The sequence below is a fragment of the Ochotona princeps genome, chromosome 21 (genome assembly GCF_030435755.1).
Source record: "Ochotona princeps isolate mOchPri1 chromosome 21, mOchPri1.hap1, whole genome shotgun sequence".
In the NCBI taxonomy this organism is placed as follows: domain Eukaryota; kingdom Metazoa; phylum Chordata; class Mammalia; order Lagomorpha; family Ochotonidae; genus Ochotona; species Ochotona princeps.
The window spans coordinates 20,061,738-20,089,569 of NC_080852.1; the positions used below are offsets into that span (position 1 = coordinate 20,061,738).

General features: G+C 45.7%; 4 protein-coding genes across 8 annotated transcripts in view; 2 read left to right on the forward strand and 2 right to left on the reverse strand.

The window, feature by feature from the left end:
* The window catches only part of KCTD6 (potassium channel tetramerization domain containing 6), a 48,271-nt gene extending 34,311 nt beyond the window's left edge, over positions 1-13,960 (reverse strand). The window contains exon 1 of the mRNA XM_058678618.1: positions 13,937-13,960. The gene's annotated coding sequence lies outside the window, so the exon portion shown is untranslated. The remainder of the gene's footprint in view (positions 1-13,936) is intronic.
* An 84-nt stretch (positions 13,961-14,044) lies between these two features.
* Positions 14,045-14,572, forward strand: LOC101529926 (thioredoxin domain-containing protein 17-like). The gene has a single exon (XM_036497529.2). The coding sequence runs from the start codon at positions 14,111-14,113 to the stop codon at positions 14,480-14,482; it is 372 nt and encodes a 123-aa protein (XP_036353422.2). The 5' UTR covers positions 14,045-14,110; the 3' UTR covers positions 14,483-14,572.
* Positions 14,573-14,885: 313 nt separating this feature from the next.
* PDHB (pyruvate dehydrogenase E1 subunit beta) lies at positions 14,886-20,762 on the forward strand. The gene is made up of 10 exons (XM_004581572.4): positions 14,886-14,992; positions 15,080-15,133; positions 16,776-16,883; positions 17,315-17,377; positions 17,473-17,508; positions 17,634-17,919; positions 18,347-18,457; positions 18,758-18,849; positions 19,963-20,104; positions 20,390-20,762. The coding sequence occupies exons 1-10, from the start codon at positions 14,951-14,953 to the stop codon at positions 20,533-20,535; spliced, it is 1,080 nt and encodes a 359-aa protein (XP_004581629.2). The 5' UTR covers positions 14,886-14,950; the 3' UTR covers positions 20,536-20,762.
* A 3,435-nt stretch (positions 20,763-24,197) lies between these two features.
* Positions 24,198-27,832, reverse strand: part of PXK (PX domain containing serine/threonine kinase like) — a 70,238-nt gene continuing 66,603 nt past the window's right edge. For 2 of the 5 annotated variants that reach the window (XM_058679132.1, XM_058679131.1), the window contains exons 18-19: positions 26,356-26,389; positions 24,388-24,592 (exon numbers count right to left, since the gene is read on the reverse strand). In XM_058679132.1, the coding sequence (XP_058535115.1) occupies positions 24,388-24,592; positions 26,356-26,389 (239 nt within the window). Of the gene's footprint in view, positions 24,593-26,355; positions 26,390-27,832 lie in introns of all 5 variants that reach the window. The other 3 variants (XM_058679129.1, XM_058679128.1, XM_058679130.1) reach the window with 2 other exon arrangements.

Below are 27,832 nucleotides of genomic sequence, written 5' to 3' on the forward strand. Positions count from 1 at the left end.
AGTGTCAGAAATAGCACAGGAGCTGCGGGCCTGTCTGATCACTGAATGGATTTCATCCCAGACAGCGTTCCGAGACGCTGCTCCAGGAGCGCTGTCATCTTTCGCAGTTTGGTCACGCTCCCTATCAAATTGCCGTCTTTCAAGGACCTTGCCATGTTCAGTGTTTGAGATGACTCCTGCCAATTTCTGAACTGAACAGCTGTATAGTCAATCTTTCACCTGTTCCACCACATTACTTGGGTATTTTATGAGCTCAGGATCAGTAGTCACAAGCAAGGTGAGTCCATAGTTTTGCACTTGAGTAAAAGTTTCAGATGGATATATGCCAGGCTGAGAGAAAATGTTGCTGATGCCAAATGAGAACCTTGGTCTTTACATTTCTTTTAGCTACAAATATTTGAGAGATTCAAATGGTTTTGCAAAAAGCCTCAAAATTCTGAAAGTAGATATCTAGCATACATTCTAAACGGAAAATGTATTTTAGTCTGCTTCAAGTTAACTGCTTGTATTCAATAGTAATGAAACATTTTTATTTGGTTCATTTAAACCACTCATGTATTCACTGGTGTTGATTTAAATACTTTAGAGGGGCCGACAGTCAGGTTACTGGTTCAGATGCTCTCATCCCATGCTGGGAGACATGGGTTTGATCCCTAGTTCTAGCTCCTGACTTCAGCTTCCTGCTAATGCACACCCTGGGAGGCAGTAGGGATGGTTCAAATGATTGGTTCCTGTCACCCAGGTGGGAGACTTTGGGGGAGGTCCTGAGCTTTGCCAGGCCAGTCCTGGTTGCTATGGGCATTTGGGAAATGAATCAGTGAATAAGGAACTTATCTCTCCCCGCCCCATGTATATAAATACATATACACACATACATATTTCTAATAGAAAATTAATTTTTGTAGCCTATAAAGGAATATACTCCCTATTTAATACACTTTGCTTTTATGTAGATCCAGAGATATTATGGTGAAATCCTGTCTTCCTAAATGTCACATGCTACACATGGAAAAAGCCTGGCACTATCGTCAACGCAGGGAGACCTTGTCTGATCTCAATGGTGTCAATCAGTCCTAATGTATTAAACAAGGATCTCTTTGTGTCCAGAATGGACACGTTTATTCATTCTCTGAAAGTTTCCAATGTGGGTGAAGCTTCCCAAGTACCTTTCCCAATTTCAGCCTTATAAAGCCAAATTGTGGACACTGCATCTGAATTCTGCAGCCCACAAGAAAACTGGCCTATGCCATAGAACACACATTTTACCAGCTTTAGAAGGTCAGAGTAGTGGCCCTGACAGAGGTTCCCACGCCTTCAGGGCTGCAGTTGCCAGTCAAGAGAAGAGGGTGCCCTCTAGGGGTGAACCTGAGCAACAAAATACAGGTTGAGCACCACAGTCTGAAATTCTGACGTCCCAAATGATGCACATGAGCACTGACACATGTGGAACACTCCACACCTGATCTCATGTCACAATAAAACACAGGAGCACTTACAAGTGCCTGCCTTTGGGGGCCAGCGCTATGTTGGCACAACAAACTATGTTGCCACCTCTTACACTGGCATCCTCCATTGGAGTGCCAGTTCAAGCTCAGATGCTCCACTTCTGATCCAGCTGTCTGCTTACGCACCTGGGAAAGCAGCAGAGGGGTGCCGAATACTCCGGTCCATGCCATCCAATGGGAGACTTTTGCAGGTATTTTGGGTCTCTCTCTCTCCTTTAATAAAAAAATCTCAAAAACTCCATCCACATGGAAGACAGGGGTCCAAGTACTTGGACCATTTTCCGCTGCTTTCCCAGGCACATTAACAGGGAGCTCAAAAGATGCTCACATCAGTGTCACAGGCAGGGGGCGATGACTTAACCCACTGCACCATAACATCGGCCCCATTGTAGTCTTTAAACCCTAGCCACTGTATAATATGCATATATCACATACACAAACAATTTTATTAGTCATTCTAGTAGTCACCTCTAAGAGGTTTGTGAGGGAGAATTAAAGTTATTTAATAGGCAGAGTGACAGAAAGAAAAGAGAGGTATTTTTTAAAAAGATTGATTTATTTTTATTACAAAGTCAGATATATAGAGAGGAGGAGAGACAGAGAGGAAGATCTTCTGTCTGTTGATTTACTCCCCAAGTGGCCGCAATGGCTGGAGCTGAGCCAATCTGAAGCCAGGAGCCAGGAGCCAGTACCCTCTTCCAGGTTTCTCATGCGGGTGCAGGGTCCCAAGGCTTTGGGCCGTCCTCCACTGCTTTCCCAGGCCACATGCAGGGAGCTGGGTGAGAAGCAGGGCCACCAGGATTAGAACTGGCGCCCATATGGGATTCCACTGCATTCAAGGTGAGGACTTTAGCAACTAGGCTACCGCACCAGGACCAAGAGAGAATTTTTAAAATTTTTTATTGGAAAAGCAGTTAAACAGAGACAAGGAGAAACCAAGACAAAGAGAAAGATCTTCCATTCATTGGTTCACTATGCAATGGCTGCAAGAGCAAGAGTTGAGCTAATCTGAAGCCAGGAGCTCCCATGTGGGTGCAGGATCCCAACGCCTTGGGCCATCCTCTACTGCTTTCCCAGGCCACAAGCAGGAAGCTGGATGGGAAGTGGAGTAGCTGGGATACAAACCAGCAACCAGATGAGATCCCGAGTGTGCAAGGCAAGAATTTAGCCACAAGGCTATTGTGCCGGGCACAAGAATTTTCCATTTGCTGGTTCACTGTCCAAACAGCCACAACAGCTGAGGTTGATCCAGGAAATCCAAGGAGCCTAGAATTCTACCCAGATCTCCCACGGATTTGTAGAGGCCCAAGTACTTGAGTCAGCCTCTGCTGCCTTTCAGATGCACCAGCAGGGAACTGGATAAGAAGTAGATTAACCAGGACTTGAACTGGCATGTCAATTAAAAATGCCATTGTTCCTTGGGCTTTTGGCTAAGATCACGTGTAACAAGATGTCAACATTGCAAGTGGTGACTTAACTCAGAGCGCTGAGCAAAATTTAAAAGGAGGGACAGATTAAATGAAGAGATGTTTTGAAATCTTAGCCTGGTGCCCAGAGTACCTGCTCAAGAAGTGCTGACTCTGACCATTCTCAGTTCCCGTCTTAGTTTTTAGGTCCTTCAGCCACCTTATCACATTTGATTTCCTGGGGTGCTCAGACCATGATGTACACAGCGCAGATGAAACAGACATAGTCCACAAAGTTCAGTCATTCAGAGACTGCCAGGTAGCCACAAGACTCAACTGGCATCTGGTCTTTTCTTTAAAAAGCACAGCTGCAGACAAAAAGAGAGGAAGAGACACAGAATTTTTCCATCCACTGGTTCACTCCCCAAATGGCCACAATGGCCAGAGTCATACGGCTGAAGCCATAAGCCTGAACCTTGTTCCGGGTCTACCACATGTGCAGGGGCTCAAGCACTTGAGCCATTCTCCGCTGCTTTCCCAGGCCATCAGCAGGGAACTGGATGGGAAATGGAACAACTGGGACTCGAGCCAGAGCTAAGGTGGAATTCTGGCACTGTAGGCAGCAGCTTTGTCTGCTATACCACAGAGCTGGACTCTACCTGCTCCTTAAGTGTCCCTTTTTTCAGCTGTCTTGGCCCTGTTGCTGCCACCATGGCCACCAATGAGAGCAGGTTGTTAAAAACCAAGTATGCTGGGGCCAGCATTGTGGCCCAGTACATTAAGTCTCCACCTATAACACCAGTATCCCACATTAGAGCTCCAGTTCAAGTCCTGGCTGCTCCTCTTCTAACCCATTTCCCTGCTAATGTGTCTGGAAAGTGCAACAGCAGATGGTCCAAGTGCTTGGACCCCTGCTACCCAAATGAGAGACCGAGATGGAGCTCCAGGCTCCTGACCCAGACTAGGCTGTTGGGGTCAAATGAGCAACAAATGAGACAAGAAAGCAAATCCCATCCCTCCTCCTTCTCCCATCTGGTTTTGCCTGTACTTATTTATTTATTTATATTTTTATTTTTAAAGATTTTTTATTTATTGCAAAGTCAGATTTACAGAGAGAAGGAGAGACAGAAAGATCTGTTGGTTCACTCCCCAAGTGGCCACAATGGCCCAAGCTGTGCCAATCCGAGGCCAGGAGCCAGGATCCTCTTCCAGGTCTCCCATGCAGGTACAGGGTCCCAAGGCTTTGGGCCATTTTCTATGGTGTTCCTAGGCCACAAGCAGGGAGCTGGATGGGAAGTGGGGCAGCCAGGACACGAACTGGTGCCCATATGGAATCCCAGCAGGATTTATCCACTGAGCCATTGTACCAGGCCCAGGGTTCGCTTTTCCAATAAAGTAAATCTTAAAACAAAATGAAAATGAAAACCCTAAAACCAATGTCTTCTGGTGCGGTGGGGCCAGACAGCTCCTGGAAGAGAAGGGGAATGAGGAGAGAGGAGAACCTACTAGTACCGATAGACCAAGTCCTTCATGATGTATTTTTAATTTTAAAAAGTGTATGGCAGATGCGTGTGTGCTTAAAAACTAATATCCGAGTTCAAGCGCAGGGCTCTGATTCCAGGGAAGATAAACACATTTCCCTGATCCACCACCACATAATGAGTTTGGTGATAAAAACTAAACTGAATTTGTTTCCATGCCAACATATGAATTTGCTCAAAAACAAAATTCAGTCCCCGGAAGGCTTTAGTCTTTCTGCTCTGTTGTGCACCTCCCAACATGGTACGTGCAGCTGGGACAACAAAAGGGCAGAGTAAGGCAGTGGATACTTTCTTATAGCTCCTCTGCTAAGAAACGGGTATCCTGCCTCAGTTTTAAAGATTTATTTATTTTTATTGGGAAGTCAGATTTACAGAAAGAAGGAGCAACAAAAAGATCTTTTGTCTGTTGGTTCACTCCTCAAGTGGCTGCAATAGCCAGTGCTGAGCCAATCTTAAGCCAGGAGCTTCTTCCAGGTCTCCCATGCAGGTGCAGGGTCCCAAGCCTTTGGGCCGTCCTCAACAGTTTTCCCAGGCCACAAGCAGGGAGCTGGATGGGAAGTGGAGCTGCCAGGATTAGAACTGGCACCCATATGGGATCCCAGTGCATTCAAGGTGAGGACTTTAGCCACTAGGCTACTGTCCGGGGTCCCCTTCCTCAGTTTTAAGTGCTGTCCACCTGCTGTTGCCACCAATGCCAATATACAGTCTACAGTTTAGGACAGGAGAGGAGAACAAAACCAATACCAAAATGGGAAATGCCTCTCTTCCGTCTCTCCCCCAAAACCGCACACACACAGGAAAGAGAAATCTCATACGGCTCTTTCTCTCCGTGACTGATTCACATTTCTAAGCCTTTGAATCCAGGCTGGGAAATACTACAAGGAAACAAGTACTATAAATGTCTTATGTAGTGGCTTAAACCACTTGTGACGCTGGTGTATCATATTGGAGTACCAGTTGTAGCTGCGGTTGTTATACTTCTGTTTTCAAACTCCCTGTTAAAGCACCTGGGAAGGCAGTGGGTGATGGCACATCTAATTAGTCCTGTGCCACCCATATCGAAGATCTGGATGGCATTCCAGAATTCCTGGCTCTGGTTGTTGTGATCGTTTGGCTATTGAACCAAAAGACAGAATGATTGCTCCCTCCCTTCCTTCATCATCCTGCCTTTTCCATCACCTTGCAAGTGCCAGGATCTCAAATGGGCACCAATTCATATCCCAGCTGCTCCACCTCCCTTCCAGCTCCCTGCTTGTAGCTGGGGAAACCAGTGAAGGATGGCCCAAAGCCTCGGACTCTGCACCCATGTACAAGACCTAGAGGAGGCTCCTGGCTCCTGGCTTCAGTTCAGCTCAGCTCTGGCCATTTTGGGCATTTGGAGAGTGAACCAGCAGATGGAAGATCTTTCTTTTGGTCTCTCCTTCTCTTTGTAAAATCTGCCTTTCAAATAAAAATAATAAATACATCTTTTTAAAAAGAAATACAGAGGAAAGATATAGGACACTAAATTTAGGAATAAAAGAGGTTTATTAATACAAATTCCCCCAAGACTTTAAGATTTATTTATTTCTATTTGAAAGGTAGAGAGAGAGAGAGAAGGAGATGTAAAAAGACAAGGAAAGAGACAATCTTCCATCTGCCAGTTCACTACCCAAATGCCTGCAACAGCAAATCCAGGATCTAGGAATTCCACCCAGGTTTCCTTTGTGGATGGCAGGAGTCCAAGCACTGCAGCCATCACTGTCGCCCCCAAGGGTGCTCATCAGCACAAAGCTGGAGTCAGGCAGAGAGCCAGGCATTGAACACAGGCACTCTGGTGTGGGACATCAGCACTCTATCTTAACCATAAGGCTAAATGCCTGTCTTACCCCTAGGATGTCAAAAGCTTCGCATGTGAATATTATGCACAAACTACTGAATACATAGCAACCCAGATGAAATGGATGAGTTCTTTGAATTAACCAGCAGATGAAAGATTTCTCTCTGTACAGTTATTTCCCTCTCTTTCTGTAGCTCTGCCTTCCAAATAAATAAAATCTTTTTGGAAAAAAAAAATAAAAAGATTAAAATGGCTCAATGTTGCAATGTTGTCCAAGAACAAATATAAGGTAATCTCAAAAAGGCATGAGAAAAAAAAGGATGGAAGTAAAGAGAAGTCTGTGGAGCCAGTGCTGAGACGCAGGGGGTTAAGCTGCAATGTTGTCATCGCACATGGGAGTGCCATTTCAGTCCCCACTGTTCCTCTTTCCACCCCGTTTCTTGTCGCCACACCTGGAAAGGTAGTGGAGGATGGCCCACATGCTTGGACCCCTGCCATTTGTTTGGGAAACTCAATGGAGTTCCTGGCTCCTGGTTTCGACCTGGCCCAGCCCTGACTGCAACAGGCATTTAGCAAGTGAGCCAGCAGGAAGAAGCTCACTTGCTCTCTCTGGTTCTCCCTCTGTTTCTCTGTATTTCAAATAAATAAATAAATCCTTCATAAAAATAAGCAATTCCCTCCCATAATTCTATATTATCTATATCAGCATCTTCTACTGCTTTTGTTTGTATCCAGCTCCCTGCTTGTGGTCTGGGAGAGCAGTAGAGGACGACCCAAAGCCTTGGGACCCTGCACCTACATGGGAGACTTGGAAGGCGCTCCTGGCTTAGGATAGCTCAGTTATGGTCACTGCAGCCACGGGGGAGTAAACCAACAGGTGGAAGATCTGTTTTTCCTTCTTTCATAAATCTGATCTGCCTTTCCAATAGAAATGAATAAATCTTTTAAACAATCAACCTTTAAAACAATATATGAATTATTATATAAAGGTATTGCCATATGTGGCTAAGATTATCCCAGTATATTGTACTGTAATTTTGTGCCTTATGTATGCTAATTAGCCATCGATTAGAAGAAATACATCATAATTATTTTAAAATATTTACTACTTAGGGCCCGGTGGCGTGGCCTAGCGGCTAAAATCCTCACCTTGAACGCCCCGGGATCCCATATGGGCGCCGGTTCTAATCCCGGCAGCTCCACTTCCCATCCAGCTCCCTGCTTGTGGCCTGGGAAAGCAGTCAAGGATGGCCCAAGGCTGTGGGACACTGCACCCATGTGGCAGACCTGGAAGAGGTTCCTGGCTCCTGGCTTCGGATAGGTGAGCACCGGCCGTTGCAGCTCACTTGGGGAGTGAATCATTGGGCGGAAGATCTTCCTCTCTGTCTGTCCTCCTCTCTGTATATCTGACTTTGTAATAAAAATCAATAAATCTTTAAAAAAATATATTTACTACTTAATAGGTGTCCCTGACCTCTACCAGTCATAAGCTCCCTTCCACAGTTTGGATATGGCTTGAGTGAGAGTCCCCCAAAGATTCATGTGTTTGAAGTTTGATCCCTAATGTGGAGATATTAAGAAATGGTGGTAGGGCTCGACGTGGTGGCCTAGCAGCTAAAGTCCTCGTCTTGCATGTGCTGGAATCCCATGTGAGTGCCAGTTCTAATCCTGGCGGCACTGCTTCCCATCTAGCTCCCTTCTTGGCCCGTAGCCTTGGGACCCTGCAGCCACATGGGAGACCCAGAAGGGGTTCTGGGCTCATGGCTTCAGATCAGCTCAGCTCCATCCACTGCGGCCAAATGGGGAGTGAATCTGCAGACAGAAGATCTTCCTCTCTGTCTCTCCTCCTCTCTGTATATCTGACTTTCCATTAAAAATAAGATAAATCTTTTTTTTTTTTTAATGGTGGTACCTTTAAGACAATTGATCTGGGCCCGGCACGGTAACATAGCAGCTAAAGTCCTTTCCTTGCAAGCACCAGAATTCCATATGGGTGCCGGTTCTAGGTTCTAATCCCGGTAGCCCTGTTTCCCATCCAGATCCCTGCTTGTGGCCTGGGAAAGCAGTCGAGGATGGCCCAAATCCTTGGGACCCTGCACCCATGTGGGAAATGTAGAGGAGGTTCTGGGCCCCTAGCTTTGGAATGGCTCAGCTCCAGCCATTGTGGCCACTGAGAAGTGAATCATCAGATAAAGATCTTCCTCTCTGTCTCTTCTCTCTGTATATCTGACTTTCCAATTTAAAAAAAAATCTTTTAAGACACGTGACCTAACAGAAGCTATTAGGTCACTGGGGGTATCACCCTTGGAAGCGTGATATGGTTCTTACAGGACTCTGGCTCACTCCAGGAAAACTGGCTGTTACAAAAAGAACAAGACTAGGCCTATCCTGTGTGCTGACTTCCTGTCTCCTGTGCCTTAAGATGTCTCCCTTTCCCACATGTTCCCGTCACCAGACATATTGCTGATGTCACCAGACATATTGTGATGCAGCCAAGGGAGCCCACACTAAAGGCCAAATGGATACAGCCACCTAGTCTTGGATTTTCAGCCCTCGAAACTGTGAGCTACGTTAACCTCTTATATCTTATGCTTGCTTGTTTGTTTGAAAGGCAGAGAGAAAGACACATACACACACAGACAAGGGTCAGAAAGACAGCACCTTTTGTACACTAATTCACTCCCTCCAGAGCCCACAACACCTAGGGCTGAGCCAAGCTGAAACCAGGAACTCAATCCACTTCTCCCTGGTGTGTGACAGGGACTCAGCTACCATCACCTACTGCCCTTCAGAGCAGCAGGGACTTGAACACAGAAATTTTGATATGTGAGGGTCCTAAGTGATGTCTTAATTACTGTGCCAAATATCTACCCCTAGATAAACTCCTTCAAAAGCAGTTAAGAGAAGAATATAGTAAACTACTAATATACCTAACATTGGATGAATCTCAAAAACATTTTTTGCTGTTGTTAGACATATAACTGTTCATAAAGAACTGTATTATTGTAATAATACAGGGGAACTTGAGGTGGGGAGAAGGAATTTGGGGAGGGGATAAGGGAAATCACAGGGCTTATGGAACTGTGTCATAAAATGGTAATAATTATAAAAAAAAGTAAAAAAAAATCAGTTGACCATAGGTACATGGGTTTACATGTGGACTCTCCAGTTTAATTCCTTAAACTATGTCTATCCGTTTACTACCATGTTCTTGTGATTGCCACTGCTTTGTAGTAAATTTTGAAATCAGGAGGTGTGAGTCCTCCCATCGTATTCCTCTTTCATAGATTGCTTTTGCTGTCCTGGGTTTCTTGTAATTCCATTTGAGTTTTAGAATCAGCTTGTCAAATTCTACAAAGAAATCAGTTGGGATTTTGTGTATTTAGTCTGTAGATAATTTTGGAGAGTAGTGCCACATTAAGTCTTCTGAACCCTGAATCTGGGTATTTTTCTCCCCAGTTATTCAGATATTTTAAAACTTCTCTCAACAATGTCTTACAGTTGTCAGGTTATAAAACTTTGTTTCTTTAAATTTTTCTTCATGTTTTATTCTTTGTGATGCTATTATAAATAATTTTCAAAAAATTTTTGGTTTGTTACAAGCATGTAGAAAAAAATTTCTCTTACTTTTGCTGTCTAATTTACCTTGTTAGAACCTCCAATACAAAATTGGGTAGAATTGATGGGAGTGGACATGTTTGTGCTAATCTTAAGGGAAAACATCAACTTGATCACTACTGAATATACAGTTGTGCATTTTTCAGATAATCCTTTATCAGATTGAGAAAATTGCCTTTAATTCCTAGTTAGGTGAGTGTTTTTTTAATCATAAAGTAGTAAACAGTTTTTTATCTATATTAATGTATCTATAGCTGATTAATTTGAAGTCATACAGTTTCAAAACAAGTACAAATAACCTACAATGTATAAAACATACACACACACACCAAAAAAAACACATTTTTGCTTTTTCGCTGAACATAGGCAGACAAAATACAGTACACTTTGTATGATTCCAACTATTTCAAATTCTAAAACTGGGAAGAGATTGGCATTATGGTATGGCATGTTAAGCCACCATTTGTAATACTGGCATCCAACATTAGAGTACTGGTTCACATCCCAGCCACTCCACTTCCGATTCTGTTCTCTGCTTACGCACCTAAGCAAGCAGCAGAGTAAGGCCCTCGCATTTGGGTACTTGCCGTCACATGGGAGACCCAGGTAGTTTCCAGCTTCAAACTGGCCTAGTAGGGCTGTTGAGGTCATTTGGGGAATGAACCGAAGATCTCTGTCTCTGGGTCTCTCTCTGTAACTCTGCCTTTGAAATAAATAATCTTAAAATAAAAATAGGCCAATTAAAATATAGTGTCAAAAATCTGGCCTGTGAGGTACTGTGTGGGGAATGACCTGAAGGAGACATGAGGACATGGCCTGGGATGGTGAGCACGGGCATTTCACTGTTTGTACTTTACCTAAAAATGGGGGATGGAGGAAGGAGCAGCCAAACGTGTTTTTTGATAAACCTTGGTTGCAATGACTAACAACATGTTGGTCAAACACAAGAGATCAAAAATCCTCCTGGCAACTGCTGAAGAACTTAAGCGATGCTGAGGCCAAATGTTCACTACAGCTCTGCAAAGATTCCATTTGGAGAGCCAATCGTCACTTTCCTGCTGCTTTTGAGAACATCTGCTGAGTGAGCATGCAGATGCAGAGGGGGATTGGAGAGATGAGGGATTCTCACCACTTCCATCTGGCGTACCTTTTACTTGAACAGAAAACTGTGTCCACCTTTTCCAAACTGGTCAGTTTGAGTGGGAAGTGCATAAATCTTGCCTAATCCTCAAAAATGTCCATGGTCATTCTTTCTTTTTTTTTTTTAAGATTTAATTATTTTTATTGGAAAGACATATATATATAGAGAGAAAGATCCTCTGTGGATTCACTCCCCAAGCAGCCACAACAACCAGTGCTGAGCCGATCTGACGCCAGGAACCCAGAGCTTCTTCTGGGTCTCCCTCGTGGGGGCAGAGTCCCAAGGTTTTGGGCTGTCTTCAACTGCTTTTCCAGGCCACAAGCAGGGAGTTGGACGGGAAGCAGGGCCATCAGGATTAGAACCAGCGCCCATATAGGATTCTGGCATGTGCAAGGTGAGGATTTTAGCTGCTAGGCTATTGCAGTAGGCCCAATGGTCATTATTTCAAAAGAAAACCCCTGAGATTCTGCTGACTGGGTGGATCAGACTGCACACACCCACTGGCCCTAGCACCACCTGGGGTTTCTGCATAAACACTGAGACTGAGAATACTGTGCCTTGTTTGGAGTGTAGCCCAGAATCCAGCTTCTCTTGCAGTCCCTTGCTCCTTCCTTGACGTCACCTTTGGCTATCAGCGCTGAGCGGGGAGGCAGACAGGGAGAAGTGTTCCCATTTTCACTCTCAACAGGACACAGCAATCTCCTGGGGGCTGACAACTCAAAGTCCCAGGTTCCTCAGGGAGGTTCTGGTTGTCTGGGAAGTGCTATGTTCTTGAAACTTCCCAGCAGAGACTGCATAGCAGGTAGCAGGTTAAGGAGACTTGGAAGGTGCTTATTAGAGACCATCTCTCCATTTTCAGATGACCAGACAGTGACTCAAAGAATAAAGACTACTTCCAAGCAGAAGCAGCTGTTCCCAAATTCCTATCTCTAGCCCTGGCTAGTCTCCAGGCTCTTAGATATGACGTGGTTGGCTATTTAAGGCCCAGTCCTCTAAACTCAGCCTGCTGAGTTGAACTTCCCATCCACCTGCATCACACTGGGCTCCTCCCCTGTCCAATCCATCCAAAATATCCATCCTTCCTCATTTTTGCTTCTGTCTTGATGGTAATCCTTTGGATTCTTATCCCCAGGAGATCCCAAATCTGTCCCATTCAGAACCTGCTGCCTAGCCCAGCGCTCTCTTGCCGATTCCCTGAAGTCTCCTTGCTTCTGCTGCGCTCTCACTTAGCAGCCAAACCCATTCTTATCACTCACTGCCCATCCACACAGCTTCCCCCGAGTCCTGAGATGGAACCCAGACTTATCACAGCCACAACGCCCTGGCCCGCAGGTTGCAGTTGGGGAGCCTGGCACTCTGGTCTACAGCAGGAAATGTGTTGAAGGTCTAGAATGTTGGGGGATCCCCAAGTTCTGGTGTGGGGATCAATGGCCCTGCCTGGGCTTGCAGAAACCCTTCTCCCCTACTCCCATTAGACTTAGGCCAGGCTTTTGTCTTCCCATGTATAAGAATGTCATTGGATCAATGCGCACTAACTGCTCACTGAATGTACAGCTAACTCACCTCAGAGCTAAGAGGAAGGGGTGTACATGACAAAGTTTAGGGAAAGAAAGATCTCTGGATCTAAAATGTGCTCTTTCCATGTAACAAGCCAACAAAAAGGATTTTTAAAGGGACGGGTTAGCTGCAGAGGAAAGTCAGAAAAAATCTATACAGTCAATGAGCAGGTGGATTTGGAAACTCATCACGTGGAAGTTTCTTTTGGAAGGTAGAATTACAGCGATAAGGAGAGACAGAGAAGGGTCTCCCTCTGTGGTTACACTCCCCAAATGGCTGCAACAAGCAGGGGAGGGCCAGGCAGAAGCTTCTCCAGGTCTTCCATGTGGGTGCAGCGATCTGAGTACTTTGACGGACCATCTTGCACTGCTTTCCTAGGATCATGAACAGGGATCTGGATCCTTAGCGGAGTAGTCAGAATTTCAAGGAATCCTAGCCTAACCTTCTAGGCCAGAACACCCGCCCCCTGGTGGAGATTTCTTAATATGGAGCTTAACTGAGTGTAAAATCTATTATTCTAGTCATTTAATTTCAGTAAGCCCCTGGAATTCTTATGCAAACATTACTATTCACAGGACTAGTCACAGGCAATTGTAAGTATTAGTAGTTGGCTTTCTGCCAGCTACAGTATGGAAATCGGGAAGATGCCTTTATTGCAGTTGCAGGAATACAGCCAGGAAGACAGGTAGAGGTGGGCAGAAGAGCAGGATTCGCTGAAGGGCAAACAGGCGGTACACACTCAAGACGTGAGGTACAGGCAACCTCAAGCAGGAGCTTGGCTCCCTCCCGAGCTGGGGCCATCCTTTCACAGAGGGGGAGTGGTGCCCAGAGCAGGGCCTAGCTGCAGACCCAGGTTTTGGAGTGCCTGGTAGTCTCTCGGATGCCATGGTGTTTTTGCATAACGTAGTGAGGCTGAGCTGCACTGTAAGAATGGGTGTGGGGCGCCTTCAGCAAGGAAGATGGAAGGATCTGGGCAGTGCATGTGGCTTGGGTGCTGGCAGTGCTTGGCTCCTTAGTCCTGCCTGACTCCCTGCCTCTCCCAGTGATGACTGCGTACCCATCGGCCCCACCCTAGACCCCAAAGGACCAGGATATACCTAAGGAGTTTCCAGTAGCTGTCCTCATGGTCATGTGTTGCCCACCTCCTTATAAGGCTCCCTCTAAATCCAGGTCATTGTAGCATTTTCCCAGACAGGACCCAACATCTGACACAGGAAGTAGGGTTGTTCTGTTTTTTTGTTTTTTGAGGGGGGAGGTACAGAGGGGAAAACTCTAGTTTATTTAGCCCCTCTGCGGCAATTTACCCCTCTGTGAAAATGGAGCTCTGTGAGCTCTAATAGGGCACTTACCACCTGGCCTTAATGTATCAGTGAAAGCTATGGGTTTATCTTCTCAGGAACTGCCATCCAGGCCTATCCAGGGCAGACCCGGCTCGCCGTCATCACTACAGTGGGGACCAGTCCACGTGCTGCCCCCAGGAACTGACTTCAGGACCTGCAGTCAGCAGACCCTCCGGTCTCCCGATGGCTGCCTACACCGAGATGTGCGTGTGCGGCTTTGAGGAGTTCAATCAGGCTGTGAAACAGCATGAGGGCAAGCCCATTTTCGTCTTCTTCGTGGGTTCCCTGGATGCGGAAGGGAAGAGCTGGTGTCCCCTCTGCGTGAAGGCCGAACCGGTCATTCGAGAGGGCCTGAAGCACACTGGGAAGGAATGTGTGTTCATCTACTGCCAAATAGGAGACAAGCCTTCCTGGAGGGATCCGAATAACGACTTCAGGAGAAAGCTGAGCGTCATGTCGCTGCCGACACTACAGAAATACGGAACACCTAGGAAGCTCGTCGACTCGGAGTGTCAGCAGGCCAACCTGGTGCAGATGTTCTTCGGGGAAGACTAATATTCTTCATTTCCTGACTTGCCCCGTTTGCTTCTTCTCATGTCAGCGAAACATCAATAAAAAATATTTAAGACTCGGTGTGGGTCTAAACAATGGAGCATTATTTAAAAACAACAACGATGAATCTGCAGCGTCAAGCGATCCTGCTACCGAGCCTGACTCAGTCGCGGCGCTCCAGAGGATTGCGTCCCTAGGGCACCTCGCGCGGCGGCGGCGTGCTCCGGGAGGCCTTGCCCAGTCTGCGCCCAGTCAGGAGGGCCAAGGGAGGCCTTGCCTGGTCAGCGCCCAGTAAGCACGAGCGAGGCCGTTCCACGCGCCTCCTCGCGGCGGCCCGAGCGGCGAGCGGAGGGGCGGGGCACGTAGGCGCCGCGCCCTGCCATTGGCCCTGCCGGTGGGGAGGCGGGGCTCGCCGGCTTAATCCGGCCCCGCTGTGTTGTCATTAGGCGGCGGCTAGAGGACACGGTCAAGATGGCGGCGGTGTCTGGGCTGTTGCGGAGGCCCCTTCAGCAGGTAGGCACCGGCGCGAACGCTTGAGGAGTCTGCACGACCTGTGCCCGCCCCGCGACCCCTCTGATCGTCCTTCTCTCTTTCCACCAGGTGTCCGGGCTGCTGAAGAGGCACTTTCACCGGACGGCGCCGGCGGCGCTGCAGGTAACTGGCACGGACGCAGGGTAGCGCCGGGTGGAGAACAGGCTGGCTTTGGGGGTCCTGGGGGTTTGGGAATGTGCACATCCTGCGTGGTTCTGAAGCTGATCCTGTGCCGCCAGGCGTCCGTGACGCCGGCGTGCCACCCCCTCAGGTTGCCTGGCACCAAATGGGCACTCGGAAGGGAAGTATAGTTGACGCTGCTTCCTTGACCCCTTGCCGCTTAAAACATTGTGCTAAATTACGTAGAGCTCAGTTTTGTTGAGGGTGTGTAGTTCCGCGGCGTTAAATGCATTCACCATCTTGTGCAGCTGTCACCGTTACCCATTCCCAGCACTTTTCTCATCATCTCAAACAAAAACTCTGTCCATTACATAACTCCCTGTTCCCTCGCCCCTAACTCTTGAGTTTGCTTGTTCTAAAACTTCTTGGAAGTCATGTCACTTGTCCTTTTGTGTTGGCTTATTTCACTTACCTGAATAAATTCCTAGTTTGTGTCTGAATGATATGGTCCAGGCCATACCACAATTCAGCCTGGTCAAAACCTGGCTGTTGTGGTCACGTGGGGAATAGATCAGTGCTTGGCTCTCTGTCTCCTCTATAGCTCTACCTTTCAAATAAATAAATAAGCTTAAAAATACTTAGCACTGCCTCGTGTGTTGGCTGCACTGGTTAATCCTCTATCTCCAATCCCCGCATCCCATATGGGCACTGGCTGCTCCACTTCCCATCCAGTTCCATGCGTGTGGCCTTGGAAAGCAGTGAAGGATGACCAAAAGCCTTGGGACCCTGCACCCACATGGTAGATCTGGAAAAGGCTCCTGGCAACAAATTGGTGCAGTTCCAGACGTTGCAGCCAATTGATGAATGAACCTGCAGATGAGGGGTCTTCCTGTCTCTCCTCTCTGTAAATCTGCCTTTCCAATAAAACAAACAAACAAACAAACAAACAAAAAACCCTTCAAACAAACAAAACACCCTCAGCACTAGTGCTGACACAGTGGCTCAACAGGCTAATCCTCCATCTGCCAGTGCCAGCTTGCCACTGTAGGCCCCAGTTCTTGTCCCGACTGCTCTATTTCCTGTCCAGCTCCCTGCTTATGGCTTGGAAAAGCAGTAGAGGATGGCTCAAGCCCTTGGGCCCCTACCCTCATTACACCCATGTAGGAGACTTGAAGATGCTCCTGGCTTTTGGCTTTGGATTGGCCTACCTCTAGCCATTGTCACCTTTTGGGTAGTGAGCCAGTGTATGGAATATCTCTGTGTCTCCTTTTCTTTGCAAATATGCATTTAAAATAAAATAAAATTTTAAAATAAAATTTAAAAAATAGATCTTTAAAAAAAAAGCATGGATTAGATTTCCTTCATAGTGTTTTCTCCTTAGGGAGCTGCCTTCAGCTAGCCACACCAATAGGCAGCTTTTCTAATCAAGGAAAGCCTATCAAATCAATCCATTAATGAAGACCAGCTTTGTATGACAGAAAACCTTAACGAATTCTTTGAACTTTTAAAGAGATGCCTGTTCCAGTATTAGTTTTCATATTATAAATCATAGGTTGTAGACAGCCTAGATATAAAGGAAGAAAAATTCAATAATATCCTAAATAATCATGTAACTTATTGACAACTTGCTCGTAACTCTTGACAGGTGACAGTTCGTGATGCTATCAATCAAGGTATGGATGAGGAGCTGGAAAGAGATGAGAGGGTGTTTCTGCTCGGGGAAGAAGTTGCCCAGTATGATGGGGCATACAAGGTAACCAAAATATATGAAAGAGACACACTGAGGTGGCTGTTTGCCCCCAGATCCACTTAAAAGTAAATGAGATTGGGCCCGGCGGTGTGGCCTAGCAGCTAAAGTCCTCGCCTTGGAAGCCCCGGGATCCCATATGGGTGCCGGTTCTGATCCCGGCAGCTCCACTTCCCATCCAGCTCCCTGCTTGTGGCCTGGGAAAGCAGTCGAGGACGGCCCAATGCATTGGGACACTGCACCCGCGTGGGAGACCCGGGGGAGGTTCCAGGTTCCCGGCTTCGGATCGGTGCACACCGGCCCGTTGCAGCTCACTTGCGGAGTGAATCATCGGACGGAGGATCTTCCTCTCTGTCTCTCCTCCTCTCTGTATATCTGGCTGTAATAAAATGAATAAATCTTAAAAAAAAAGTAAATGAGATTACTCTTAATTGCAGGTTAGTCGGGGCCTGTGGAAGAAGTATGGCGACAAGAGGATCATAGACACGCCTATATCTGAGGTAGGCTTCCATGAGGAAGCAGGCCCCTTCAGGGTATGTGTGTTGGTGTTTTCTCAGTTTTACGATTTGTACTTCCTTTTCATTTTACATTACAGATGGGCTTTGCTGGAATTGCTGTGGGTGCAGCTATGGTATGTTGTAGTCTCTGTGAGGCTTATCAAAGCTATTGAATGTGACATTTTGAAAACAGTGCTCAGTGCCTGCCGCTCTCATTTGCTGTTTCTCATCTTTAACACATGTGTTTTTGATCTGACAGGCGGGGTTGCGGCCCATTTGTGAATTTATGACCTTCAATTTCTCTATGCAAGCCATCGACCAGGTTATAAACTCAGCCGCCAAGACCTACTACATGTCAGCAGGCTTTCAGTCTGTGCCCATAGTCTTCAGGGGACCCAATGGTGCCTCAGCAGGTGTAGCTGCCCAGCACTCACAGTGCTTTGCTGCGTGGTACGGGCACTGCCCGGGCTTAAAGGTGGTCAGCCCCTGGAATTCAGAGGATGCGAAAGGACTTATAAAGTCAGCTATTCGGGACAACAACCCAGGTCAGCAGAGTGAACTGGGAGGGATCTCTTTTAAACAATTAAAAAACTAAACAATTCTTTTTAAACTGAAATTTTTACAAAGAAGGAGTCTTCAAGGTTTCTGGTTAGACTTAAACATGACTTATATATGTGATTTGTAGATGCAATAAAAATAGTAAAAAAAAAAAGTGCTCGCTTTTCTTCCAACTAGAAATGGGGTAGTTAGGGAGAGGAGACATTTAGTACACACCTACAACGCTACTTTAATCTCAGTAGGAAAAGTCCTATGTAAATACCCAGATCATCCTCCAGACTATTGGACAGTAGAAACACAGCCTTCTTACCAGCACAGAGAACGTTTGCAAGGTGAAAACACTGCTGGGCGTGCTATATAGTCACTCGGGATGTAATGAATCACTTTTGTGTAAATATGTGTAATATTTTGCAGTGGTGGTACTGGAGAATGAATTGATGTATGGAGTTCCTTTTGAATTTCCTGAGGAAGCTCAATCAAAAGACTTTCTGATTCCTATTGGGAAAGCCAAAGTAGAAAGACAAGGTAAGGAAAATGTTAAAGCATTTTAAATTCAGCTGCTCTATTTGTGTTGATTAGATGTAATGTAGATGTTATTACCATTTAGCCATGATTAAAAAATTACTAGTTCCAGTTAAGAACCCTGATATCTTACACAGTATGCTTTTCTACATTTCAGTTCAGTGGCCTTACCATGTTATTTCTGAGACTATTTCATTCCTCAACTCATTGTAATGAAGTTGAGTTGAAGACTTTACACAAACAGGAATGATGCATCATCTTTAGTTTCAACCTGATGTTTGACCTGTGGCCACTGTGTTTCAGGGACCCATATCACGGTGGTTGCCCATTCAAGACCCGTGGGCCACTGCCTAGAAGCCGCAACGGTGCTTTCTAAAGAGGGAATTGAGTGTGAGGTAAGTGGACATTGGCCTATTACAGAATCTGCTCCTTTCAAACTTAGAATCTGCCAGGGATCGCACATTGGACATGGCAGTTACGCTGCTCTTGGGATGCCCACATTCCGTACCAGAGTGCACGTGTCTGCATCCTGGCTTCACCTCCCATCCTGCTGCCTCCTGATGAGCACCCTGGGAGGCAGCAGATAGCGGCTGAGTGCTTGGCTTCCCACTGCACACAGGGAGACCCAAGTTGAGTTGGGGCTCCTAACTTTGACCTGAGCATCCCCAGCTGTTGTGGATCTTACTTGTGGACATTCTACTAGACGGAAGGTCTCTGTTTCTGTCTCTGCTTTTCAAATAAAGTTCAAAATAATTAAAGCCTAAAAATAGGGGATTTTAGTCCTATAAAAGGGTAAATAGATCAATAAAATCTTGTTCAGTTCTTTTTCTACCAAGAACCTGCTTCTTTGTAATATTTAGTCCTGAATCTTTGAGAATAGTACATGCCTTCATTGTTAATCCAGCCTTGCAGCTGGCATGGCAGGGTGAAGCCATATCTAGGACCTACCATTTTATTATTTATAGTTGAGCAGAACATGTACTTTACATCTGTTATATGAACTGTAAAATGGGAAAATATACTGCCTGATCGCAGGGTGGCTGGAGAATTATAGTATAGTGCCCACTATGCATTAGTAATCACTTAGACAAGACCAGAGTTAAAGCCAAGGAGGATGGATGAAATTTGTCAGTGAATGGAGCTGCTTGAACAGAATTTAATTGCTGTTTCTTTTTTTTTTAATACTTTGTGTATTTTTATACCTGTTAGATTTTCCTAGACTCAAATATTAAAATGAAATAATTTTTTAAAAAGTGGTATCATGTGGACAAGGCTTATGAGGGTGCTTCAGATAGGTCATGAAAAAAAAAATGGACCTAGAAAAACCTACGTGGGTGCAAAAATTTCCGGGACCTTTTTAAGGTCCTTTTTTTTTGTCTGGATTTCGGGGATTTTTCACACCAAGATAAACTTACCTTTTAATTATACTTTTGTAGATTTTTTTTGTAAGTGAGCTTGTGATTCGTGAGGCAGCAGCTCCATAAAGCTTATTTGTATTATCTGCTTAGGTAATAAATCTGCGTACCATTAGACCAATGGACATTGAAACCATAGAAGCCAGTGTCATGAAGACAAATCATCTGGTGACCGTAGAAGGAGGCTGGCCACAGTTCGGAGTAGGAGCTGAAATTTGCGCCAGGATCATGGAAGGTAATTCAAAGGAAGCAGCTTTAGAATACGGTCATAGCAAACATTGTGTACCTGAACACACACTGTACAGGGAGAGAAAGCTAGGGGTGATTGAATGACTTGAACTTTAACCTTATTGCTAGAGTATACATGTTTTAAAAGTCAAAATCAGAAAGTCTTAATAAAGTAGTACCCGTTTATTCAGGTTTCTTGTCCAGGGCAGTTCTTCGTCTTGCCACTTGGCAGTGCTCCACTGGCTTTTCCTGCCGGTCTGGGGGCCTCACTTGTGTCTTCTTTCTCCCATAGGCCCTGCTTTCAATTTCCTGGATGCGCCTGCTGTTCGTGTCACTGGTGCCGATGTCCCTATGCCTTATGCAAAGATTCTAGAAGACAACTCAGTACCTCAGGTCAAAGACATCATATTTGCAATAAAGAAAACATTAAATGTCTAATTTTAGGACCTGAACATCAAGGCATTGAAATTTATTTAAAATACTTGTACTGCAAGACCTCACTATTTGTGAAATAATCTCTACAGCAGCAACATGTGTTTTTGTACTGGGAAGAAGTTTTAATGTCTGTGTGTGGAAAATCCTCCCTCTTGCCCCAGACTCTTGCTTGCTTCCGTCTGTTACAGTTACCTTATTCTTTGAAGATATATTTTGCCCATTCTCACCAGGACAGGTGAGACAGGTGGACAGGTGAACAGGTGTGTCAGTCTTAAAGATATATCCAAAATAAATAATGTATATGTATTACATAATTGTATAATCTACATTTACTGTAGGTTGTTTTAATAAGGAATAAAGAAAGTCCTAACTATGAATACTTGTGTTTTTATATTCTTGAAATAATTGAGTTGAAATTTTAGTCTATTAAATTAGTGCAAAATGGAAAATAAGCTGAAATTACAAAACCATTGCTTGCTTGTATTCAGATTTCAAATTTTATCCCTAATAGCAAAACTGACCTCAGAATCATGGCTTTGGGCCAGTGTATGGCATAGCAGGCTAAGTTGCTGCTGTGACACTGGCATCCTATAACTGAACAACAGTTTGAATCCCAATTACTCTACCTCTGATTCAGCTCCCTGCTACTGCACCTGGAAAAGCAGCAAAAGATGACCCAAGTGGGTGGGCCAGTGCCACCCAAGAGGGAGACCAGAATGGAGCTGCCTGGTTTTGGCCTGGCCCAGCCCCAACCATTACAGCCATCTAGGGAGCAAACTAGTGGATAGGAGATTCTCTATCATGCTGCCTTTTTAATATAAAAAGATCCTAAAAGACATTAAGAAAAAAATCATGGGCCTGGCGCGATGGTGTAATGGTTAAGGTCCTCACCTTAAACGTGCCAGGATCCCATATGGGTGCTGGTTCTAATCCCGGCAGCTCCACTTCCCATACAGCTCCCTACTTGTGGCCTGGGAAAGCAATGGAGGACGGCCTGAAGCCTTGGGTTCCTGCACCTATGTGGGAGACCAGAGAGAAGTTCCTGGCTCCCGGCTTTGGATCGGCACAGCATTGTCCGATGCGGCTACTTGGGGAGTGAACCATTGGACAGAAGATCTTCCTCTCTGTCTCTCCTCCTCTGTACATCTGCCTTTCCAATGAAATAAATCTTAAAAAAAAAAAAAAAACATGCCTCATAGCCTCCATTAAGGAACTAATAACCTAGGATATGTCACATTTGGAAGAACAACTAGTCATTTGCTTAGTTCTAATATAATTCCCTTTAAAAATGAAAGCAGGGGTCCTGGTGATAGCTCACTGTCTAAATCTTTGCTTTGCAAGCGCCAGGATCCCATATGGATGCAGGTTCATGTCCCGGCTGCTCCAATGCCCATCTAGCTCCCTGCTTATGGCCTGGCAAAACAGTCAAGGACGGCCCAAAGCCTTGGGCCCTGTACCCATGTAGGAGACCTGGGAGAAGCTCCTGGCTTCTGACTTTGGATCAGCTCAGCTCTGGCTGTTGTGGCCGCTTGAGTGAATCGGCAGATGAATGACCTGTCTCCTGTGTATCTGACTTTACAATTAAAAAAAAAAAATTACAGGAGCTGGTATTGTGGTAAAGTGGATAAGACCACTGCCTGCAGCATCAGCATTCTGTATGGGCATTGGTTTGAGTCCTGGATATTCCATTTCCAATCCAACTCTGCTAAGATGCCCAGAAAAACAGTGCAGGACAGACTACTTGCTTAGACCCGTGTGTAGGTGAAGGAGATCCTGAAGAAGCTCCTGACTCCTGGCTTTGGCTCAACTCAATCCTGGCTGCTATGGTCACTGAGAGGGAGCGAATCAGTGAATAGAACTATCTCTGCATCTCAGCCTTTCAAAAGAACAATTTTTTTTTTCTTAAGAGACTCACATGTACTTTTAAAAAGCCTGGGACCAGCATTGTGGCACAATGAACTAAGGCCACCTGTGACACCAGCATCTCATATAAGCAACAACTTCAAAACCTGGCTGCTACACTTGCAATCCAGCTTCCAACTGATGTGCCTAGGAAAGCAGCAGAACATGGCCCACATGCGTGGGCACATATGTGTGCAGGACTCAGATGGAGTTCTGAGTTCCTGGCTTCAGCCTGGCCCAGACCCACCTATTGTGGCCACTTGGGAAAGGAATCAGCAGATGGAAAAATCTCTTTTTGTCTTTTCCTCTCCCTGTAACTCAGCCTTTCAAATATACAAGTATTGTAATAAATACATAAAAACTAAAAAAAATAACTTCCAGAAGCATATTGGTGGTGTCCAGTGTTAAACAGAATTGTTGGGGTGGATGTTTGGTGCTGTGGGTGGGACGTCCCGTACCCCACAGAGGTACACGGTACAGCCAGGTACAGGTCCTAGCTTCATGTGCTGGCTTTCTGCTCATGTACACCCTGGGAGGAGATGACTCCAAGTACTCGGGTCCTGCCACCCATGTGGGAAACCCACACTGAGTCTGGGGTTCCTGGCTTCAGCCAGGCCCCGATGCTTACAGGTTTTTGGAGAGTGAGCCAGCAAATGGAAGATTTTCTCTTTCATTCTGCCTTTCAAGTAAAGATAAATTTTTAAAGCAACTATTAGCAAAAAAGAAAAAAAAAAAGGAAAATACAGATAGTTAGGAATGAAGCCAGAACTGTGAGAATTTACTATTTTCAAAAGTGCTTCAGAGAGCTCCCATTTGAAGTATGTAACCAAGATGAAACACATTTTCTTGACATGGTTTCTTTTAATAAAAAATACAGCTGAACATTTGTCACAGATTACATGAAACTATACACAATGACATTCTCTGCATAGTAACCAACACTGATGTGTGTATTTGAATTTTTTAATGGATTATTTATAATCCTTTAAAGTGCAATTTATTTAAGCAAATCATAAGATAAATGATCTTTCTAATAAATGAGTGACATTAAAAAGGTGATGTTCTTGAATAAACTTTTTAAAAATCAGAACTGATTTCTATAGATGTCTAACTGACTTGTCACAGTGACCCACAATGTCCTGACCCAAACCCCAAAGTTGATTTTACTGCTGAGGATCAAGAAGATCCTCTATAACTGGTCAGAGTTTTTTCTGATGTTAGCATTTTTTTCCGTGTCTGTTCCAGGACATTCTAACTAAACAGAACAATGGGTTTGGAGTAGTTACTGAGCAGCCCTGAGTTCTAGAACCTCAATGGTCTCCTGTTGGAAACTAGAAGACTCCCCGTGCTTTCTGAAAGGGTAGAAATCGACTGCTTCTCTGATTCAGCAACACAAACTATGATATGGACCACAATGTATAAGATGAAATTGAAAAGTTGCAGAAAATAGGAGTTACCTAGGAAACAACCAGAAAATGCTTTAGAGAAGTGAACTATGAGAGGAACCTCGCTAGGAGCTGTCTGAGGGGGGTGGGAGGGACTGTGTGTGATGTAAAGGTCATTCACTATCACCATGGTCTTTGCTTTTCTTTCCATTTCCTTTAGTTGGGTGAAAATATTGATTTCAATAGTCTGCTGCCTCAAAAAGATGCCCATGAGAGGAGGAACAGGACCCCCAGACATTGGTCATCAAGGAGCAAAAGAAAAAAAAAAAACAAAACACAACAAAACAAAAACAAAAAAAACCTCCTTGAACAAGGCAGCAGTGCTGGACCGACAGACTGAAGAGTTCCTTCATGGAAAACCTCTTAGGGGAGCATCTGCCAGACAGTGCATTCAACAACCATTCAGCCCCAAAGAGGGTACTTCAGAGTAGGGGGGTGGAAGGCAGGAAAGGAATGGTTCCCTCCAAGTGTAAACAGGAAGCTTCAGCTGATCTTCGGAGCGCTGTGGTCACAGGTCTCGGCCTTCCTCAAAGTTCCTTTTTGGAAATTTTGGATGGAACTGAGCAGGGCCCCTCGGCCCCCACCATTCACAGCCTGGGGCAAGAGCTGTGCAGGTGTCTCTGTGTTGGCAGGAGGCAAGGGAGCTGCTGGTGGCGGTGGTGGTGGAGGCGGTGGTGGTGGAGGCGGCGGTGGCGGAGGTAATGCAGACATTCCTACGGAGGACAGAGGGGCAGGGCCAAGTCAGCACCCACCCTGCCCACCACCCACTGCTACTGCTGCAGCACATGCTAGTAATATCTAACAAAAGGAGCAGGTATTTCCTAATGGTTAAGATGCTAATTAATATCCCTGCATCCCCTATCACAGTTGCCTGGGTCTGATGCCCTAGCTTGGCTCCTGACTGTAACTAACTGCTAATGCAGGCCCTGGGAGGCGGTGATGATGGCGCAAGTGAATGAATCCTTCCTACTCCTGTGGAAGACTAACTGGAGTTCTTGGCATTCAGCTTCAGCCCTGGTCCAGCCCTGGGTGTTTTGGGTATTTAGAGAGTGAATCAGTGAATGGGAGCTTACTCTTTCTATGTCTCTGCCTTTCAAATAAATGAATTGAAAAAAATGAACTAGACACATCAAAGGCAAATTACTTAAAGGCTGGGCCTTGCACGGTAGCCTAGTGGCTAAAGTCCTTGCCTTGAATGTACCAGGATCCCATACGGGTGCCGGTTCTAATCCCGGCAGTCCTGCTTCCCATCCAGTTCCCTGCTTGTGGCCTGGGAAAGCAGTCGAGGACGGCCCAAAGCCTTGCGTTCCTGCACCCATGTGGGAGACCCGGAAAAGGCTCCTGGCTCCTGGCTTCGGATCAGCACAGCTCCAGCTGTTGTGGCTGCTTGGGGGAGTGAACCAACAGGAGAATCTTCCTCTCTGTATCTCTCACTTCCCAATAAAAAATAAAATTAAAGTATTTAAAGGCTGCTGTTTGCCTTAAATAACAGTCATGAGAAAAAAGACTTGGAACAAACATCACAGGTTACACGAAAGCACACACAGTGCCACTCTGAATCGGATGAAGCTGAGCCCATTTCCAAATCCCTGCAAAGCTCCTAAAGGCTACTTTAGCCAGGTTGCAGGCAACTCTCCCAACTTCTGAGCCTGCAATTAAAGACAGACATCTGTATACACAGAATATGGTGGCTGGCAATGCCAGTTACTTGGAAGGAATGCAACCGTTCTTGAGCTGCTCCAACTGCCATGGTGTCTGAAGGGTGTGATGTCATGTAAAATGACAAACTGCTTTGGATTCTCAACAAGGAACCCACTGGTGTTTGGTGGGTTATGTGTTTTCCAAGGGGAGTCTGTCTCGGGTTGCATGAAAGGAATATAAAATGTTAAGAGCTAGTAACACAAGGCAGGGGCTGCAGGGGCTCACTCTCCCTGGCACTGGCAGTCACAGAGAGGGAGGAGGCTCTCGGAGTTGCTGCTCCTTCCCCTGTGGCCCCACAGGAACTCACTGGAACTGCAGAAGCGTCAGCAAACTCTTGGAGGTCGGGCTGTACCCTGGTGGGCAAGGAGAAGGGTACTGGACAGGAATCTACCTACAACTTCTCTCCACTTCCAGGCACACACACCTTTGCACCCTGAATGTATATGCTTGAATGAACAAGTGAACTGCTCTCTTGAGACAAGTATTGAATACAAGAAAAGGAAAAACAAACAAAAAACCCTGCCCTGAAGAACACTCCTGTTTCATAGTGAGCTGCCCAACCCCTTGAGAACATAGCAGTTCCCAGAGACTCCCTCTGTCTGTTGCTACCTCTCCCCTCTCGCCCCTTTGTTAATGGAAAGGACATCTATCACCACGTGACCTGAGGGGGAGGAGCTGTTTAGCATTACCAATAAGAAAATCCAGTAAGTACATCCTTTTCGCTAAGTGTTACAGACAGCAGTTAAAGTCTCACAATTCACAGAAAGCCACTTACCTTCCTTTACATCTTTTACCCAAACCTAAGGTAGCTGAAAATAAAGGACCACACAAACATATACTCACACTCATGCTGAGCAATACAGAGATTGAAAACAGACAAATGAGCAACATGTAATTTTCATTGTTTCTATGTAATAAAAAAATGATCGTGAATGAGGTTCCATTATGTTCTCTGCTAGGATACTCATGGGCATATGTTCCTGGCTTTAAGTCATAGTTACAGAGATAAAGAAGACTGTAAACTTTCGAATTGACTACTGAGGTGAGAGAACGTAAGTGAATGACAAGCAGCTCTGAGGAGGACTTTGGGAGAGTGACCTGTGAGATACTAGGACCTGGGAGACCTCAGCTAAGCTCCCAGAACTTGGAGTTAGTGGTTCAGCACCCAGAAGTCCTGGAGAGGTAAGCTCTGTCCACTTGGGGGTGAGGGGATGCCAATGCCTCCCCAGTACACACCCCTCCCAGCGTCCAGAAAAGGGCAGCACAATCTGGACTCACATTCAGGGCCCAGCGGGCACCATAAAGAATGCCCAGGGTTTCTGTTTCTCAGTTTTGTGCTTTGACCCCTGGCTGAAGAATCACTACAGGGTTATACACCAGGAGGTGGGCTGCAGCAGCCTTGGGCTTTTATTAAAGGCATGGAACTGACCATCCAGAGACCACTACTCTTCCAGCCCAGAATTTTGGAAGGTGATACACAGGTCTGGGGAAGGGGACAAGGGATAGCTCTGGGATATAGGTTGCCATCTTGGTACAAAACAAAACTGGTTGAACTCATGGGAACCAACCATTCACTTTGCCCTCGTGACCAACCATACATTTGAAAATCAAAGTGCAAATGTTAACACAAAAATGACAAATGAGATGAATATTCAATCACACTGATCTGCTGTCACACTGAATGCCATAAATGATTATATATCGCTTAAAATGAAAATTTAAAGACAAAATGAAAAGGTCCATTGGGCTACATAACATGCTGGTAACAATGGTAACGAGAAAAGGGCGGCAAATGTGAACGAATGAGCTCCCTCACATCAAGAGGGTTCCAACAGGCCTTATACTAGGCCACAGACAGGAGTGGGCAGACTCCATGCTACGTTGATGGCTAAGAGAAACCACACAAGCACAGGGGATGCTCTAAGCCAGCTCATCTACAATTAGATCTGAACCACTGCTGATGTCTCCCATCTCACGTTCTCTTAGCCAAAAACCTCCTTCATCCTCCCCAGAACCATATCTACCAGACCCAATGGGAACCTGGCAGTCCAGTGGAGGCCCTGAAAGAGAGCACAAGGCTGCTACAGCCAGAACTTATATTAGTTCTGATGTGTATGTGTGTTAGGTGGGGGGACACACTGTGGCAGAAATATTCTCCACTGTTTTCTGCAAAGGATGTCCAAGTGTCCCCTGTCCTGAGTCCAATTTCAACTGTGGGCAATTGGTAGGACTCTACAGCTCCAAGCTCCTTT

What these genes read in the sequence shown, in the direction of transcription:
- PDHB (XM_004581572.4), top strand. Translation starts at nt 14,951, where the DNA reads ATGGCGGCGGTGTCTGGGCTGTTGCGGAGGCCCCTTCAGCAG. An exon ending in TTGCTGTGGGTGCAGCTATG is followed by an intron (nt 17,509 to 17,633) that starts GTATGTTGTAGT and finishes TTGATCTGACAG; the next exon opens with GCGGGGTTGCGGCCCATTTG. An exon ending in TATTCGGGACAACAACCCAG is followed by an intron (nt 17,920 to 18,346) that starts GTCAGCAGAGTG and finishes AATATTTTGCAG; the next exon opens with TGGTGGTACTGGAGAATGAA.
- LOC101529926 (XM_036497529.2), top strand. Translation starts at nt 14,111, where the DNA reads ATGGCTGCCTACACCGAGATGTGCGTGTGCGGCTTTGAGGAGTTCAAT.